Source organism: Mercenaria mercenaria, chromosome 5 (genome assembly GCF_021730395.1).
Source record: "Mercenaria mercenaria strain notata chromosome 5, MADL_Memer_1, whole genome shotgun sequence".
NCBI classification, from domain to species: Eukaryota; Metazoa; Mollusca; class Bivalvia; order Venerida; family Veneridae; genus Mercenaria; species Mercenaria mercenaria.
This window is the reverse complement of record NC_069365.1, coordinates 27,779,889-27,797,364: the sequence shown is the minus strand read 5'-3', so window position 1 is coordinate 27,797,364 and position 17,476 is coordinate 27,779,889. Positions and strand designations below refer to the sequence as shown.

The 17,476-nt window shown below is 35.6% G+C and overlaps 1 protein-coding gene across 1 annotated transcript; it reads right to left on the bottom strand.

The window, feature by feature from the left end:
* Positions 1 to 793: 793 nt before the first annotated feature.
* Positions 794 to 17,417, bottom strand: LOC123556712 (uncharacterized). Its single transcript, XM_045347632.2, has 4 exons — positions 17,336 to 17,417; positions 11,977 to 13,659; positions 7,226 to 7,419; positions 794 to 2,338 (listed from the first exon to the last, which is right to left on the bottom strand). The coding sequence occupies exons 2-4, from the start codon at positions 13,585 to 13,587 to the stop codon at positions 1,996 to 1,998; spliced, it is 2,148 nt and encodes a 715-aa protein (XP_045203567.2). The 5' UTR covers positions 13,588 to 13,659; positions 17,336 to 17,417; the 3' UTR covers positions 794 to 1,995.
* Positions 17,418 to 17,476: the final 59 nt, after the last annotated feature.

The window sequence follows — 17,476 nt, the reverse complement described above, 5'->3', positions numbered from 1 at the left end:
TTCTAGAGGAGGTCAAGGTTTTTTATTATTGACCTATGACCTAGTTATTGACGGACACGTGACCAGTTTCAAATTGACCCAGATTATCTAAGTGAACATTCTGACCAAATTTTCATGAAATCCATTCAAAAGTATGACCTCTACAGGTCCCAAGGTTTTTTCTATTTTCAGACCTAATGACCTAGTTTTTGCCCGCAGCTGTCCAGTTTCGAACTTGACCTAGATATATCAAGATGAATACTCAGACCAAACTTATACAATCGACTCCATGAAAAATTATGGTCCTACAGAGGTCACAAGGGTTTTTTTATTATTTGCTACTGACCTAGTTTTTGAAGGCACGTGACCCAGTTTTCGCAACTTGACCTAGATACATCATGAACATTCTGACCAATTTTCATGAAGATCATTGTTAAATATGGCCTCTAGAGAGGTCACAAGGTTTTCTATTTTTAGACCTCTGACCTTTAATTTTGACGCACGTGCCCAGTTCGAACTTGACCTAGATATCATCAAGATGAACATTCTGCAAACTTTCTAAAAGATCCCATGAAAAATTGTGACTTAGAGAGGTCACAAGCAAAAGTTTACGCTAGGTCGGACGCACGACGGCACGACGGATCGCTGCGCGATCACAAAGTCACACTGTCACTTGTGACATGTGAGCTAAAAACCAGTGTTTACCAAACTCGTTTTAATTTTAAGGGCATTTTCTTCACCCACTGTTTAGCATTTCTGAAAATTTTGTAAAATTGAAAAATTGTGGTACATTTATAAAAATATAAATCCACTTACTGTTATAGGGATTTCAGTTCTTACAGGTTAGTTTGAATACAAGGTGATGTCAGTATTATATAAGCATACATGTCACTAACAAATCTCTTTCATTTTTACATGTTGACATAATTACCCCACCCACTTTATTTTCAATAGAAAAAAACGTATTTAGATATACAAAAAAAAATCTGACGTTAAGATTTACAAAATACTTTGCAGCTTTAATGACACACATAAATGCTTCAAAATGGAAAGAAAAAAAGATGGGGTCACCGTGCATCTAAGAGATTTATTAAGAAAAAAACTGTTAAAAACTGGTGAATTTTGATATTTTTGTTTTAATTTATATTTTCTAGCTATAAATATAAAGTTCTATCTTGAAAACTTTTATTTCAATCATAGCTTATCATTATATGAATCAGTCACGAAAATATCAAAACCAAACCTGATCTACTTTAATAGATATTTGAAATTACCTACCCCTACTCCATTGTAAATCTTACGTCAATTTTAGGCAAATGCCAGCCAAAAATACAGGTGAAAATTTTTTTTTCCGCAAAAAGTAGAATCTACTTGGTTAAATTGTACATTATTAGCCATATTTTAATTATTGAGCATTAATTTTCCGCAAAACTTTTGTTAGAAAGCAATATTCGAAGAACCATTTTTCAAAATGGCGGATATCCTGAAAAAAAAAACACTCGTACATCCTTAAGTGAGTTAAATTTTCTCTTGAGGTATTTTTAGTATTTGATCTATCTAACAAGCTTGGCCAACTAAGATGAATATTTTATCACTCGTTTAAATTTGACAAACATTCTATACATGAGGAACTGCTCCACCATATAGTTTTAAACCAGTGATGATGATAAATAACGTCAACATACACATACATGATAGGTAATAGCAGCAATTCATTAGAAAATGAAAGTGAAAGTGATAATGAAAGTTAATGGAAATGTGAATTGAAATCAAAAGAAATACACAGCTTTTAAAATAGTGAAAAAAAAACTAATAAAAGACAATAAAACATAAGACATTTTTAATAGGCATCTAGCTCTAAATGTAAATAAAATTAACCTTTTTGTTAATAAAATAGATATTCTGACAAAATATATGGAAAGTGAAAAATGTATTAATATGTTACTGAAATGAGACTGACCAGCTTTAGTACAACAAGTAATTTAAAATCTGTCATATTTTTTTCTGTCTGTACTCTCAGTTAAAGATACCAGAATACTGAGACAGAGATTCAGCTAAAACAGAAACATATCTAGGATGTAAGTGTGTTCCATCAAGTCTGAACTCTTCTTTCAGCATCTTTTCCTCTTCAGGTCCAGTCAGAAGTTCATTTACAAAATTCAGCCAATGGATTGTTGGCTCTCTCAGAAGCATGGTTGCCAGGATTCGATTAAACTGCAATACGATTGGTCGAGTTACATCCAAGACTGGTAGTACAGGATGTATAAAGATTTTCCATTGGTGCTTGCTTTGTAGACTCTTCAGAACTTGAAGGTAGATGTCTATCACAGTTTCCATGCCATCCTCAATAGTGTCATACCTGAAAACAGTTACAACAGCAATTTATCTATAAAACAGTCTTTTAAGAGGTGCTTCTAAACATTGTTTTTTCTCAATGAAGAAGTACTTCTTACTAAATAATATTTGCCTTATTTTTACCAAGCATTTAAGGTATCCAATCCACAAATAAGGAAGTTCTGTATTACAGTGCTGTTAAAATATATCAAATATTGATGCCTGGTAAGCTCATATAATTTTGGTTTCATTTGAAAGTGTATTGTCTACTGAAAAAGAAAATATAAAATACAAGACAAAAATATGTTACAGAAATTTTATTTTTCACTTTATAGTCTTCAATGATACTTCAACAGAAATCCAGTTATTACAGTGCAAGATTTATCATTTTGCAGTCAAAAACATGACTGTAACGATTCTTGCATATTATTTATGGTCATCTTATTTGGTCAGAGACCACCAATTCAAACAAGAGGGCCATGATGGCCCTATATCGCTCACCTGAGTTTAGTTGCTTGCTTGAACAAATTTCTTCGCTAAGCTTCAGAAACAAAAACGAGCTGTCATTATTGGTGACAAATGCCCCTGAAGTCGGCCCAAGAATGCGACATTGTATGTTTAAAAAAATACACATATCATTTTGTGACCTTGACCTTGACCTAAGAGGCCTTGGTCACAAGTGTGACACACCTTCTCAATATGGTTAACATTTGTGTCAAATTATTTTCAAATCCCTTGATAAATGGCAGAGTTATTGACCAGACAAGAAACACCTTTGACTTCTAAGTTTGACATTGACCTTGGAGCTAGGGGTCTTGGTCTTGTGCTTGACACCTCATCTCATTATGGTAAATATTTATGCCAAGTTATTTAAAAATCCCTTCAAGGATGGAAGAGTTATGGACCGGACACGAAACAGACCATGTTAACCTTTGACCTCTATGACCTTGACCTTGGAGCTAGGAGTCTGGGTCTTGTGCATGCCATGTCGTCTCATTATGGTGAACATTTGTGCCAAGTAATTTCAAAATCCCTTGATGGATGGAAGAGTTACAGCCCGGACAAGAATTTACCGGATGCACACACGGACGGACGGACAGTGCAATTTTAATAAGCCCACCTTCGGGGCATAAAAACTAGGTGAGTAGGTCATGGTAAAGATTATTCAAGATAACTACTGAAATCTGTAAAGAATTATACAGGTGGTCCAAATCTCTTTGCTGTAGGTTCAAAAACAAGAATGTAGGTTAGTAGACTAGGTTTAACAATATTAGAGATGAGTTAGAGATGAGTATTGAAATCTGTATCAAAAGTTATACATGTGGTCCAAATTTCTATGCTGTACCTTCAAAAATAAGAAAGTAGGTCAGTAGGTCACGATTAAGACTATTAAAAACAAGAGATCACAGAGTGATCTTGGGGCCCACCAATGTGCCATTTTTGTGTGTTCCAAATTTCAAGACTTATTGACTAGCTCAAGGTCAAATTTCATTTCCGTACACAACACTGTGCATGTGGTCTAAATTCGAAAGCTGTAGCTTGAGAAATGTGAAAGTAGGTCACTAGATCAATTTCAAGGACAAAGTTCTTTGTGCACAAAACTATGCATGTGCATCAAGTTTGAAGACTGTAGTTTGAGAAATTTGAAAGTAGGTCACTAGGTCAATCTTAAGGTCAAAGTTTATTTCGGTACACAAAACTGTGCATGTGGTCCAAATTTGAAGGTGGTAGCTTGAGAAATATTGAAGTAGGTCACTAGGTCAAAATCAAGGTCAAATTTCACTTCAGAACACAAATCTATGCATATGGTCCAAATTTGAAGTCTGTACCTTCAAAAATGTGAAAGTAGGTCACTAGGTCAATGTCAAGGTCAAAGTGTGTTTTGGTACACAAAACCATGCATGTGGTCCAAATTTGAAGGCTGTAGCTTGAGAAATGTGAAAGTAGGTCACTAAGTCAAAATCAAGGTCAAATTTTATTTCGGAATACAGAACTATGCATGTGGTCCAAATTTGAAGTCTGTACCTTCAAAAATGTGAAAGTAGGTCACTAGGTCAATGTAAAGGTCAAAGTTTGTTTCGGTACACAAAACCATGCATGTGGTCCAAATTTGAAGGCTGTAGCTTGAGAAATGTGAAAGTAGGTCACTAGGTCAAAATCAAGGTCAAATTTTATTGCGGAATACAGAACTATGCATGTGGTCCAAATATGAAGACTGTACCTTCAAAAATGTGAAAGTTGGTCACTAGGTCAATGTAAAGGTCAAAGTTTGTTTCCGTACATAAAACCATGCATGTGGTCCAAATCTGAAGACTGCAACATGTAGCTTGAGAAATGTGAAAGAAGGTCACTGGGTCAAAAAATCAAGGTAAAATTTCATTTCGGAACACAAAATTATGCATGTGGTTCAAATTTGAAGCCTGTACCTTCAAAAATGTGAAAGTAGGTCACTAGGTCAATGTCAAGGTCAAAGTTTATTTCAGTGCACTAAACTATGCATGTGGTCCAAGTTTGAAGGTTGTAGCTACAGAAATGTGAAAGTAGGTCACTAGGTCAAAATTAAGGTCAACTCATATCAAGGTTCATCTTGCCACTCCAAACCATACATGTGGTCCAAATTTGAATGTTTGAATTGAAGGTTATTGACAAGAAGTTTTTAAAAGCTTTTCCCTATATAAGTCTATATGAACCATGTGACCCCCATGGCGGGGCCATATTTGACCCTAGGGGGATAATTTTAACAAACTTGGTAGAGAACCACTAGACGATGCTACATTACAAATATCAAAGCCCTAGGCTTTGTGGTTTGGACAAGAAGATTTTCAAAGTTTTTCCCTATATAAGTCTATGTAAAGCATGTGACCCACAGGGCAGGGCCATATTTGACCCTAGGGGGATAATTTGAACAATCTTTGTAGAAGACCACTAGATGATGTCACATATAAAATATCAAAGCCCTAGGCCCTGTGGTTTTGGACAAGAGTTTTTTCAAAGTTTTTCCCTATATAAGTCTATATAACCCATGTGACCCCCAGGGTGGGGCCATATTAGACCCCAGGGAAATAATTTGAATCATCTTGGTAGAGGACCACTAGATGATGCTTCATACCAAATATCAAAGCCCTAGGCTCTGTGGATTTGGGCAAGAAGATTTTCAAAGTTTTTCCCTATATAAATCTATGTAAATTATAGAAATAAACAAAGGGCCATAACTAGTTTCTGAGGAGATGCGATAACGAGAAATTGTTAACGGAAGGACGGACGGAATGACAGACGGACGGACGGACGGACGACGGACCACGGACGCAGAGTGATTTGAATAGCCCACCATCTGATGATGGTGGGCTAATGAGTATTAAAATCTGTATCAAAAATAATACAGGTGGTCCAAATTTCTATCCTGTACATAAAACATATCTTCGACAAAAATTTTTAAAAGGGTTTTCCCTACACAAGTCTATTTAAACCATATGCGCCCCACTCCCCCTCCCCCACACACCTACTGTTGGGGCCTGTTTTAACCCCAGATGATAATTTGAGCAATCTTGGTAAAAGACTACTACACAATGCTGCATACCAAATATCAAAGCTCTAGACCATGTGGTTTTGTACAAGAAGATTTTCAAAGTATTTCCCTATATAAGTCTATATAAACCATGTGACCCAAGGGCGTGGGCCATATTTGACCATAGGCGGATATTTGATCAATCTTGGTAGAGGACCACTAGATGATGCTACATACCAAATATCAAAGCCCTAGGACCTGTGGTTTTGGACAAGAATTTTTTTTTAAGATTTTCTTTTCAGCTGCAATGGCAACCAGTTCTGCATGGAATTCAATTCTTTGAAAAACTTTTAAAGAAGACCATCCAAGGAACATCCCTGTGAAGTTTCATCAAAACTGACCTTGTGGTTTAGGAGGAAATGTTGTTTAAAGGAAAGTGTGGACAAATGTCTGATGGACATACAGATGGCTGGCTGGATAGCAAGCCATCACAACAGCTCACCCTGAGGTGAGCTTAAAAATACAGAGAACTTATTGGGAATGAGGTAAGTGTATACCTGGGAATAAGGTAATGTTTGTCTGTTCTGATTGGTCAGTCATGTAAATAAACCCAAGAACTTGGCAAGAAGTGATTATTTTTTTCAGAATAGAATATTTTTACTGCATTTACAGTATTTCATTATACATTTTGACAAAATTTGCGTAAACAGGGGGTAATCTCATTAACATGAAAATAAAGTATCACTATTCCGATATTTTGGTGGAACTAAGATTGTTCTTAAAAAATGTGATTGGATATATATGTTTCGATTTATAGGAGGCCATACACACCATAATGTTACAATGGAAGTCTATAGGAAAACAACTGGTGTTCTCTAACCATTTACTAAAGTATTTCAAATGAGACCAATAAAACATGTGGTCACCAGCTTACATACAAAAACTTAACCAAAAAGTCCAAAAAGGGGCATAATTTTGTAATAATGCAAAATAGAGTTATGGAACCTAAGCACTGCATGTGAGATCATGAAAGTGAAGAAGTGTGTGAAGTCCCATTAAAGGATACTGAGATAGCAGCTAACATACAAAATCTTAACCCAAAATTTCTAAGTCGAAAAAGGGGTATAATTTTGTAAAAAAAGCAAAATAGAGTTGTGGAACCTGTGCAATGTAAGTCAGTTTATCACTGTGAATAAGTGTGTGAAGTTTCAATCCATTCCCACCAGTGGTTACTGAGATACCAGCTTACATACCAAATCGGGACGCAGATGCAGATGCATGGGTGAGTCCAATAGCTCTACCTAATCTTTGAATAGTCGAGCTAAAAATCTGTCTTCTTTGAGGTTCCCTAGTTCCCCACAAATGAAAAACTGTTTCTCAAAGTTTTCCTCAGCATAACAAACTTACCTAGCTTTTTCCCAGCATTTAAGCAGCGCTTCTCTACAGTCAATCTCACCAAGACAAACAACCACTGTGGAATTATCAGGGATGTTTCTGATAGCTGAGTAAAAGTTTACTTTTGGGTAGAACTTGCTCTCTGATCTCAGATGCCAGATTTTAGTACCAGTTGACAGGACTGGGAGCACAATAAACGTTGCATCCTGCAATTGAAAAAAAAAATCAGTCTAAGCTGAGTATTGTAATGAAGTTATCCCTTGCAAAATGTTTTTTTTTCTACAGTTATATATTTTTTTCAACGAAAGAATCCAACAGTTATGTAATATACAGTAAAATTCCTACTTACGACCACGCCGAAATTACGACCGCACCGCTAATACGACTGATTCTGCAAAGAACAGAATATTTCCTTCTTAAAACCAATGGTCGTTTGTCCGAAAATGTGTCCAGACCGCTAATCCACTAATGCGACCACCAATTTCAGAACTATTTGATTTTTTCACACTTAATTAATCACCGCAATTACGATCACTCAAATTTTTCTGTATGTTACCGTGAATCGCCACGGGAATTAACACGTGCGACATCGTGTTAACACGTTAAGCGTGTACATTGTGTATTTATCCGTTAATTGCTAACAAGTCTTTTAAACGTTATCAAAACAACGTATCAAACTGTTTGATTGTCTGAAATTGTTATTTAAAGATGTTTGGTGTTCTACATCGCTATTTTAACAAGAAATTGTTGAAATAATTAATTTGTTTGTAATTAGACGAATGCCCACTGATTGAATTGACTGGATTAAAACGGATTTAATTAGATCTAAACGGTGTTTGTTTGTTATTATTAATGTAAATACGTTTGGGATTTCAGCGGAGAATGAAGTTTGAAATTGTTTGATATTGTTGTAATTGTCTTTAACTGAACAAAATTCAAATCATTATCAGTTAAGTGCGTCCTTAATTAATACACAGTTTTAGTATTTAAGGCTAAAGAAATTAAAGAAAATAAAGCTACATATAAATTTAACACTGTGTTTGCCATTACTGCGTCTTGATTGTATTCCAATGTGTTATTATCTGCCAGACCTTCCCCGTATAGCCTTGTCCACTAATCAGACCAGACCGCTAATAAGACCAGTTTTACAAAGAACCATAGGTGGTCTTAATAGCGGAATTCTACTGTACAAAGTGTTATCTAGTATACAATGTGTTAATTCTCTTTTCCCTAAAACACAAGAACAATGTAAAGGAATTTTTAAATTAAAAAGAGATAGAGTAACAAAATATAAGAATTTTAAGTGGAAAATAGCCAAAATGTAAGCAACACATAAAAATTTTATTATTTATTTATTTATTTTGTTGGGTTTAACGTCGCACCGACACAATTTTAGGTCATATGGCGACTTTCCAGCTTTAATGGTGGAGGAAGACCCCAGGTGACCATCCGTGCATAATTTCATCACGAGCGCGCACCTGGGTAGAACCACCGACCTTCCGTAAGCCAGCTGGATGGCTTCCTCACGTGAAGAATTCTACGCCCCAAATGAGGTTTCGAACCCACATCGATGAGGGGCAAATGGTTTGAAGTCAACGACTCTAACCACTCGGCCACGGAGGCCCCAAAAATTTTATTAGTACTTCACCAAACATTTTCCTAAATTAGTCTCCAGCAGCATGAATCAAGGCATTAAATGAACTAGAGTTGTCACAGGAGTGATGAATTATACCTCCACAATACGGCCTTGTCACAGAGCTAAGCCAATGACATTATGTCAAAGCTAAACTTGTTTGATCTTTGACCTACTGACCTCAAAATCAATAGGGGTCATCTGCTGGTCATGATCAACCTCCCTATGAAGTTTCATGATTTTCGACCCAAGCGTTCTCAAGTTATTGTCCGAAACGGTTTAAACTCCGAGTCACTCTGACTTTTGACCCTTTGACCTCAAAATCAATAGGGGTCATATGCTGGTCATGACCAACCTCCCTATTAAGCTTCGTGATCCTAGGCCCAAGCGTTCTGAAGTTAACTGTCCGAATAACCGTTTAAATATTCCGGGACACTGTGACCTTGACATGTGACCTCAAAATCATTAAGGGTCATCTGCTGGTCAACCAAGGTACCTATAAATTTTCATGATCCTAGGCTCAAGCATTCTCAAGTTATCATCCAGAAACCGTTGAACTGTTTCGGGTCATTGTGACCTTGACCTCTGACTACTGACCTCAAAGTCGAACTTGACCTGTACTTCATAATGGTAAACCTGTGTAATAAAATCCTAGGACCAAGCATGCTCATGTTATCATCCAGTAACAGTTTAACTGTTCATGGTCACTGTGACCTTGACCTTTGACCTACTGACCTCAAAGTCGAACTTGACCTGTACTTCATGATGTTACACCTGTGTACCAAAATTTATGATCCTAGGCCCAAGTGTTCTCAAGCTATTATCCAGAAACCATTTAACTGTTCAGGGTCGCTGTGACCTTTGACCTACTGACCTCAGTCAAACTTGACCTGTATTTTCTGATGTTACACCTGTGTACCAAAAATTATTTAAATCTGTTAAGCCTTTCATGAGTTATTGTCCGTAAACCATGAAAACCAACGGACCGACAGACAAGCTCACTCCTATACACCCCCCCCCCCCAAAAAAAAAATTCGTTTTGTGGGGTATAAAAACAAGGGATGTATCAAAACCAATACAGCCATTACAGAAACAAGAGCTGTCACAGGAGACAGTGCACTCTATTATTTCGATCCTGGATAGTGATATTGGTTAATTCTGAGGAAGGTCAAGCTGTCACAGGAGTGTTTAATGACTCCATTGTGGATGAAGATATTGGACAACAGCTTAAGTCTGTATCAAAAATATTAAGTACTAGAGATCAAGTGTATCAAAACATTAAATAAGTATAAAAGGAACATAATTCATGGTAAATTTCTGCAAGGGTAATGCACCATGTGTCATATCATGTGACTTATAATGAGAAATAACTATTTTAAGTTTGAATCAAATCTATCTAGTAATAACTGTGATAGGCAAAAGTGCATCAAAACTTGAACCTGAAATTTTAAGCAAAAAGAGGTCATAACTTATAACATATTGGTGCCAGCATTATGGACCTTGTGTCATATGGTGTGGGTGATAATATGGAACAACCACTTAATCAAATCCATTTAGTAACAACAGAGGTATGGTGAAAAAGCATCAAAATTAAACTGAAATTCTAAGTAAAAACTGGCCATAATTCATGAAATATTGGTGCAAGAGTTATGGCCCATGCATCATATGATGTACGTGATTATGTGGAACAACTATTTCAAGTTTCAGTCAATTTATTAAGTAATAACTGAGATAGAGTGAAAATGCACCAACACTTTAACCTGAAAATTCTAAGTAAAAAGGGGAGTAATTCATCAAATACTGGTGCCAGAGTTATGGACCTTGTGTAATATGACGTGGAACAACTATTTTAAGTTTGAATCAAATCCATTTAGTAATAACTGAGATAGAGTGAAAGTGCACCAAAATTTAACCTCAAATTCTAAGTAAAATATTGGTGCCAGAGTTATGGACAATGTATAATATGACGTGGAACAACTATTTTAAGTTTGAATCAAATCCATTTAGTAATAACTGAGATAGAGTGAAAGTGCACCAAAATTTAACCTCAAATTCTATGTGAAATATTGGTACCAGAGTTATGGACCTTGTGTCATATGATGTGGTTGATGATGAGGAATAACTCTTTTAAGTTTGAAACAAATCCATCAAGTAATTACAGAGATAAAGAGGAAGTGCATCAAAACTTTAACCAAGGTGTGGATGTTGAAGGAAGCCAATGCCAGACAGAGTAGGACAGCTCTCCATACTTCGTATAGTCAAGCTAAAAATGCCCTGCAAGGGGATAAATCTCAGAACAATGAGGTTGGTAAGTTCCAGTCCTAAATATCATGCAAAATCAGAATGCTGACTCCATCAAAACTGTGTACCAATACCACTTTAAGGACAGCCAAAAAAAAGTCTTTATGCAAAGGTGGTCTTCAGTCTGTTTAACAGGTCTGACTGTATATAAAAAGGAACTTTCAAATCATGCAAGTCTTCATATCATGAATGAAAATAAACTATAAAGCAAAGCATTCCTTTTAGATGCATAATAATTTGCCATGTTATGTTACATGTGACGGTAATATATACACTCAAGAATTCTAAAAACACCATCTATATATGACAATAATTACATTCTGGCAACCTGTATGCAAATTATTTATTAAATCTGATCCAAATGAGATGGTTTCTTTTCTATAACCTGAAATGTGACCCGAGTCACCTGTGCACATAGAGCTTGTGTTCTAACAACAGCATGTGAATTTCTTAAACTACCCTAATGTCACCTTCATTGGAAGTTCTGGCCATTTTTCTTTATCTTTTAACTGGGTTAATGATTTAAACTGATATTCAATAGTATACTCCAATGACTGCAGACAAGTTCTTGAATGTTCTTCGATCATTATCATTTAAGGCAAACACATTAGTGTGAATTTTGTGGTTATGTCAATGGACAAAATTAAATACAAAAAAAAAAAAAAAAAAAATTAAAATTCCCATTTACATTAATGCTAAAATATGAAATCTATCAATTATTATCCCAAAGAAATACCAGTAGAATCTACATGTAGCTGTTTTGGCCAAAATTACTAAATTTTAGAAATCACAGATGTTACTGAAAAAAAAGCTTGCCAATAATACAAACCTGTACAGTTATTTTCTGCCAGGCTGGAGGTATGCAGTGACTGTCACCAATAAAATATATATAGTTTTCTCCATGTGACAGCTTTGTTGAAGGAATCTTTCCATAGGTCTTGAATAACTCTCTGATGCAGTTGAAATATGCTGCTTCATTTCTAATGTTGCTAAGGTGAAGGTCACGACCTTCACAAAGAGGTTGAAGCATTTCCAACAAAGGTGGAATATACTGTAGCTGACCTTTAACAAACAAAACTTTGACAAGTGTAAACCAAAATGCTAGCAAATATTTCTCTTCATCAGTATATTCCCCCATACTTGATTTAGCTAACACATTATCCCCTAGTTTCCATGGCGATACACCCTCTGTCCTGTCCTCAAGCTTTTCTGGTATACTGTGAATGATATCACTGACTTCTGAGCAAGTAACATCATTTACAGATTTTTCCAAGAACTGGCTACAGTACTCTTTATAATACTTGATAATTTCATCATGTCTCTCTACCACCTCTAAAGTATGTACATATATCAGTGCTATACTGGGATTACTTGGTTCTACATCTAAAGCCATATGGAAGAGTTGAAGGCATTCTTCCATGGCACTACAGTCCCTGAGGCAGTTTCCAAGAAACACTAGAGCTGCCGAGTCTTTTATCACTGGTCCAGCCACTTCCTTTAACACCTCCATACCACCTGGTTGCTGACACACATCTGCTAATTTCTCCACAGCATTTTTGTCATTTTTGTTTCTTGCCAAAACAGTTAATAAAACAGACATTGCCTCCTCTTTCTGTGATGGACCCAGTGGGAATAACAGGCCTGCATATTCAACAAGAGCCTCCTGGTGCTCAATATTTTCTCTTAAAACCCCTTGAAGCACTGCAATAGCCATATCTCTCTGTTCCTTTATAAGGTAAGCTTTAGCAAGCAACACTTGAATTTCGTGTTTATGCTCTGTGCTAAGACCCCCTGAACTTCTAGCTAGTTTTGAACATTTAATAAGAATCTCAATGGCTTCATCACCATTACCACACCCTATATAAGCTTCCCCTGCCAAGATGTGTAATTCGACATCATTTTCAAACAGCTTTAAAGCCTTCTTAGCCCATGACAGCCCCTTCTGATACCTGCCTGCTTTTTTGTAACATGTTACTAGTCCGTTGTAAGCCGACTTATTCTTTGAATCAACTTTCAGCATCTCTTTGTAGATTTCTATAGCTTTCCTGTACCTGTTGTTTCCAACATGAATGATGGCTGCATTATTTTTACCTAATAAGATATCCTTATTTGACTGAGAGTCTTTTGCTTGCTTTTTATGTTCTGTTGTAGCTGTATCTTCAACAACACTTACACCTATTTCACCTTTATCAAATTCTACCTTCACATGCAAGTCATCCATGTGTTTCACAACATTGCCAACAGCACTAGATTTATCAATAACTTTTCCTTTGCCATTCTTAACAGTACATAACAACTTAGGAGTGTTGCATACAGGAAATTTTAACTTCAAAGATTCAATAAATGTATTCAACACATCCTGTATAGTTCCAGCTTTGTCTTTCTCCCATACCATAACTACAGTTAGTTCCGGATCTTCCGAGTGAATGTAGAACTTCATGTTTTTCTACAGACGTAACAAATCTTGGGTTGTTAAATCATACTTGATGAAGCTTCAGACTGATCTGCAGCACTGAAAAAAGGCATAAAATATCTGTAAATATTACTGGTGAATATCTATGAAAATGTCTTCAAATCAAAACAAAACACAGCCATTTGAATACTAATAAAATGAAACCGTTTTCAATTAAGCAATCATTCTTTTCCTACACAGTCATTAACAGATTTCATATGGTATGAAATATTACAGTACTGAACAATTATGTCAAATTTCCCAAGAGTCACTTGGGACAAGTGACAGGAGTACTTAACGACTTGAATAAAAGATAGATAGCCTCAAAGACTACAATACATCCACAATTATCCATGTACAAGAAAAGATTGTTAGTTAAAAAAATAAAAACTGTGACAGAACAAGAGCTGTCGGTATGACAGCCAAGGCTCACTATTTGCACTGTTGTCCCAGAAGCAGGAATATTACCCTAATTAAATGTTAAAATATCTACAGAGTTTCAATCCAGTATCTGCATTAGTTTTTGAGATAGTAACTTGCATGCAAAACTTTAACCAGAAGTTTTTACGTTCAAAAGGGGCCATAATTTTACAAAATACACGTCAGAGTTATGGGAATTGATGCTATGACCTAGTTTTATAAACCTGAAGAAACATGTGAGGTTTCAAATCAATATTAGTTTTTGAGATACATGTAGTAACTTGCAGGCAAAACTTTAACCAGAAGTCCAAAAGTGGGCCACCACAGTCAGTGGAGGGGGCAAATAGATTTGGTCTTGTCCGTCAGTCAGAGTTGTAACTGTTTTAAGCTATATAACCTACTTCAGTTACTTTTTCAAGCATTTTATAGCCTTTTATAATATAAAATATAGTTAACTCAGGTAAGTTATTAAAAAAAGTCTTTTTGCTGTTCTCACAAAGTGACCTTTAAAGTGAAATTAGTAGTAAACTGTGGTTAATCAAATTCTCTTTTAGTCTGATCATGACCTGATAACCATAATGGGATGTTAAGAGTTTTATAGTTTTAAAACTTTTGCATAAAACTTTATCAATACCTTGCATGAAAATTTTTACTGCATAGCTGGAAAGATAAAAGTTCAAGGATTCAGGAAATAATTGCATTAGTCTCATTCATAAAGAGGAATTGGCACAGTAGGGCTTTGTAATATTTTATGATAACTGAAACAAGTTAAGAAAATATAAGTAATAACTCAAATCGGTTTTAAACTGCGATAAATTGAAACAGTTACACCCCTGACTGTCTGTGTGTCCATCTGAAAAAGTTTGTGACTTGTCTAGCTCAAAAAGAATATGATATAAATTGATGAAACCTTGCATGAGTTTTATCATGAATAAACTTGCACTCTATTTTCATCCCTGAAATCATTGTGGATTTTGTTGTGATGCCATAGCTAAAAGTAATGCCTAAATATCCATTATATAAGTTGTTGAAGCTATATCCCTTAGCTCAAACATTTGAATTATTGCCCCTTATTTGTGACAAATCAGTCGGGGCACACCCTGTGTCCTACAGCACATTTCAGTTTACTGTGAAATCATTTAATTTCGTCGGCACAAAATTTCGTGGTTTTGGCCAAAACAGCTGTTTCATGGGGACGTAAATTCATGGATTTTCAATTTTTGTAAAAAAAATCATAATTTCCACAGGAATAAATATTATAGATCTACTACTACTTCTGTCCTTACATGTAAAACCTACATGTGTCAAACAGCGCTACCATGGTTACCAAATTTGCAATCTACGCCGCAGGAGATTAGCGAGTGATCATGTGCCAATTTACGACCGCGTTATCTATATTTATACGACCACTAATTTGTAAAACTTTTTAAAACTGTGAAATATTCAATAAGAAAAGTCGGTGCCAATTTAAAGATGTCAAAACCGTAGCATTCATTAATGAAACAAATATAAAGTTGATCACTGATCATTAGATCGTGTTTTTAACAAGAACTAGTTATTGTACTGCAAATCAAAACAAACTATTACAGATTTAAATAATGTTGTTTTTATTCCGTAGTACTACTCAGTAGTATAACCACAGTAATCCTTACATAAACTATTATAAACTGGTCTGATTTTTTTTTTTGCAAAATAAACGGCGCTTCTGCATCTAAAATTACAAGCTGTTGAACTTGTGCATGTGTTATTTCCTGCCAGGAAACGTGTAATATGAATTAAATATTAATGCATCGGACGCAAATCTAGCAATTAATTTATAATATTTGATAGTTCCAAAGTCGTAGTATTTTACTACATGTCAGTAAAAATAAAGGCTAGTGTATAAACATTAAGTTTGCATAGTGGGGCCGAAAAAATCAAATAACAGCCGTATTATAGTGCGGTTGGCACATGGCGCTACGTCGAACTTCAATTTTTATTATCTACTTTTACTTTGACAAGCATAAACAAACCACGGGTACATTTCTAAATGAAATAGGCGGTTTTGTTTCCACGCATACCTATGTTTATCGATGATGGAGCCTCCAAAAACTACACAAATGCAGGTTAGTACTGCCGCATGCATACAACTACAGATCAGATCGAACAGTTATGGTGTCTATTTTGTAATGTAACACTTAGCCCGTGTACCTGAAGTTTGACTAAAACACAACATGATTATGCCAGTTCTAACATTTTTATTTCTTAAGAAGAGCAATGCACAGTTATTTATAAATGTTCAGACGAATTTCACAGATATAATCAAAGTTCAATGAGACTTCTTAAAACAGTTCTGTTAACAACTCTATAAACATTTATAAGTTCTTAATTATAAATGTACTTCAGCCTAGCTCTTAACAACGCTTATTAAGTTTCAGCTCATGAGAGCGGGAACAAGTACCTTAGCCCGTCACCTGGGCACCTCTCTATTGATCACAGAGTATATTGAGTTTATAAAGGATTATACATGAAAACACAGCAGACACATTATTTCACTTCCTGTCCACCTGGTAATTAATACACGGATGTTTTACACCCTGAAGCTACTATAGAGCTGACAAGTTTTGTCTGACTTTCGAAATGTACAGTTAAAATCTTAATTATCCGATTATAAACCTAGGCATTACATTACAATTTTGGCGACTTTGCGTTCAATTAAAATTATCGTGGGCACAATTTGTTCCTTGGGACTTAAATTAGTGGTTGAGATCAACCATGAAATCCACGAAAATTAATCCCCCACGAATAATAATGATTTCACAGTATGCGTCAGGTGCCGAAGACCTGGGAGGCGTACCACCTTTTGTCTGTCCGTCACATTTTCTTTTTTTACTAGACTTCTCTTACAGTTTGCATCCAATTAAAATGGTGATGGTACACAAGTATTGAAAGTTTCAAAGCTGTATGTCAAAGGATTTTATCAGACAAAACTCAGAAACAGACTTGGGATCGAAAAAACTGCAAAACTTTTGTTCAGTTAAAGAATACTTCATGATGAACATCAGCTTCAATGACATTTCTGCAGTCCTGTATATTGATATAACTCAACTGTTTCACTTGTTTTATTATACTAGTCTGTCTAAGAAACAGCAACATTAGAATTAATTTCAGTAAACGCTGGGTCGAAATTACTTGAGGTCGAATTCGTCACTTGGGTCGAATTTGCTACTTTGGTCGGCACGTCTCGCGTACAAGCGTTTTCGCTCAACAAATTCCGAATATAACAATAGGAAAACTGTCAAAAGTGACATGTCTCATATACATTTGATAAACAGACCTGCACTTTTTAAATATTTTCACTTCTTTGCAATTTTGATTTAATCAGAACTGTTAAACGCTCATTAGAATGTATCAGGTTAGACCTTCCAATGACCAAGATCGATTAGATTTACTTCCCTTGCAATTTGTGTTCTATCTA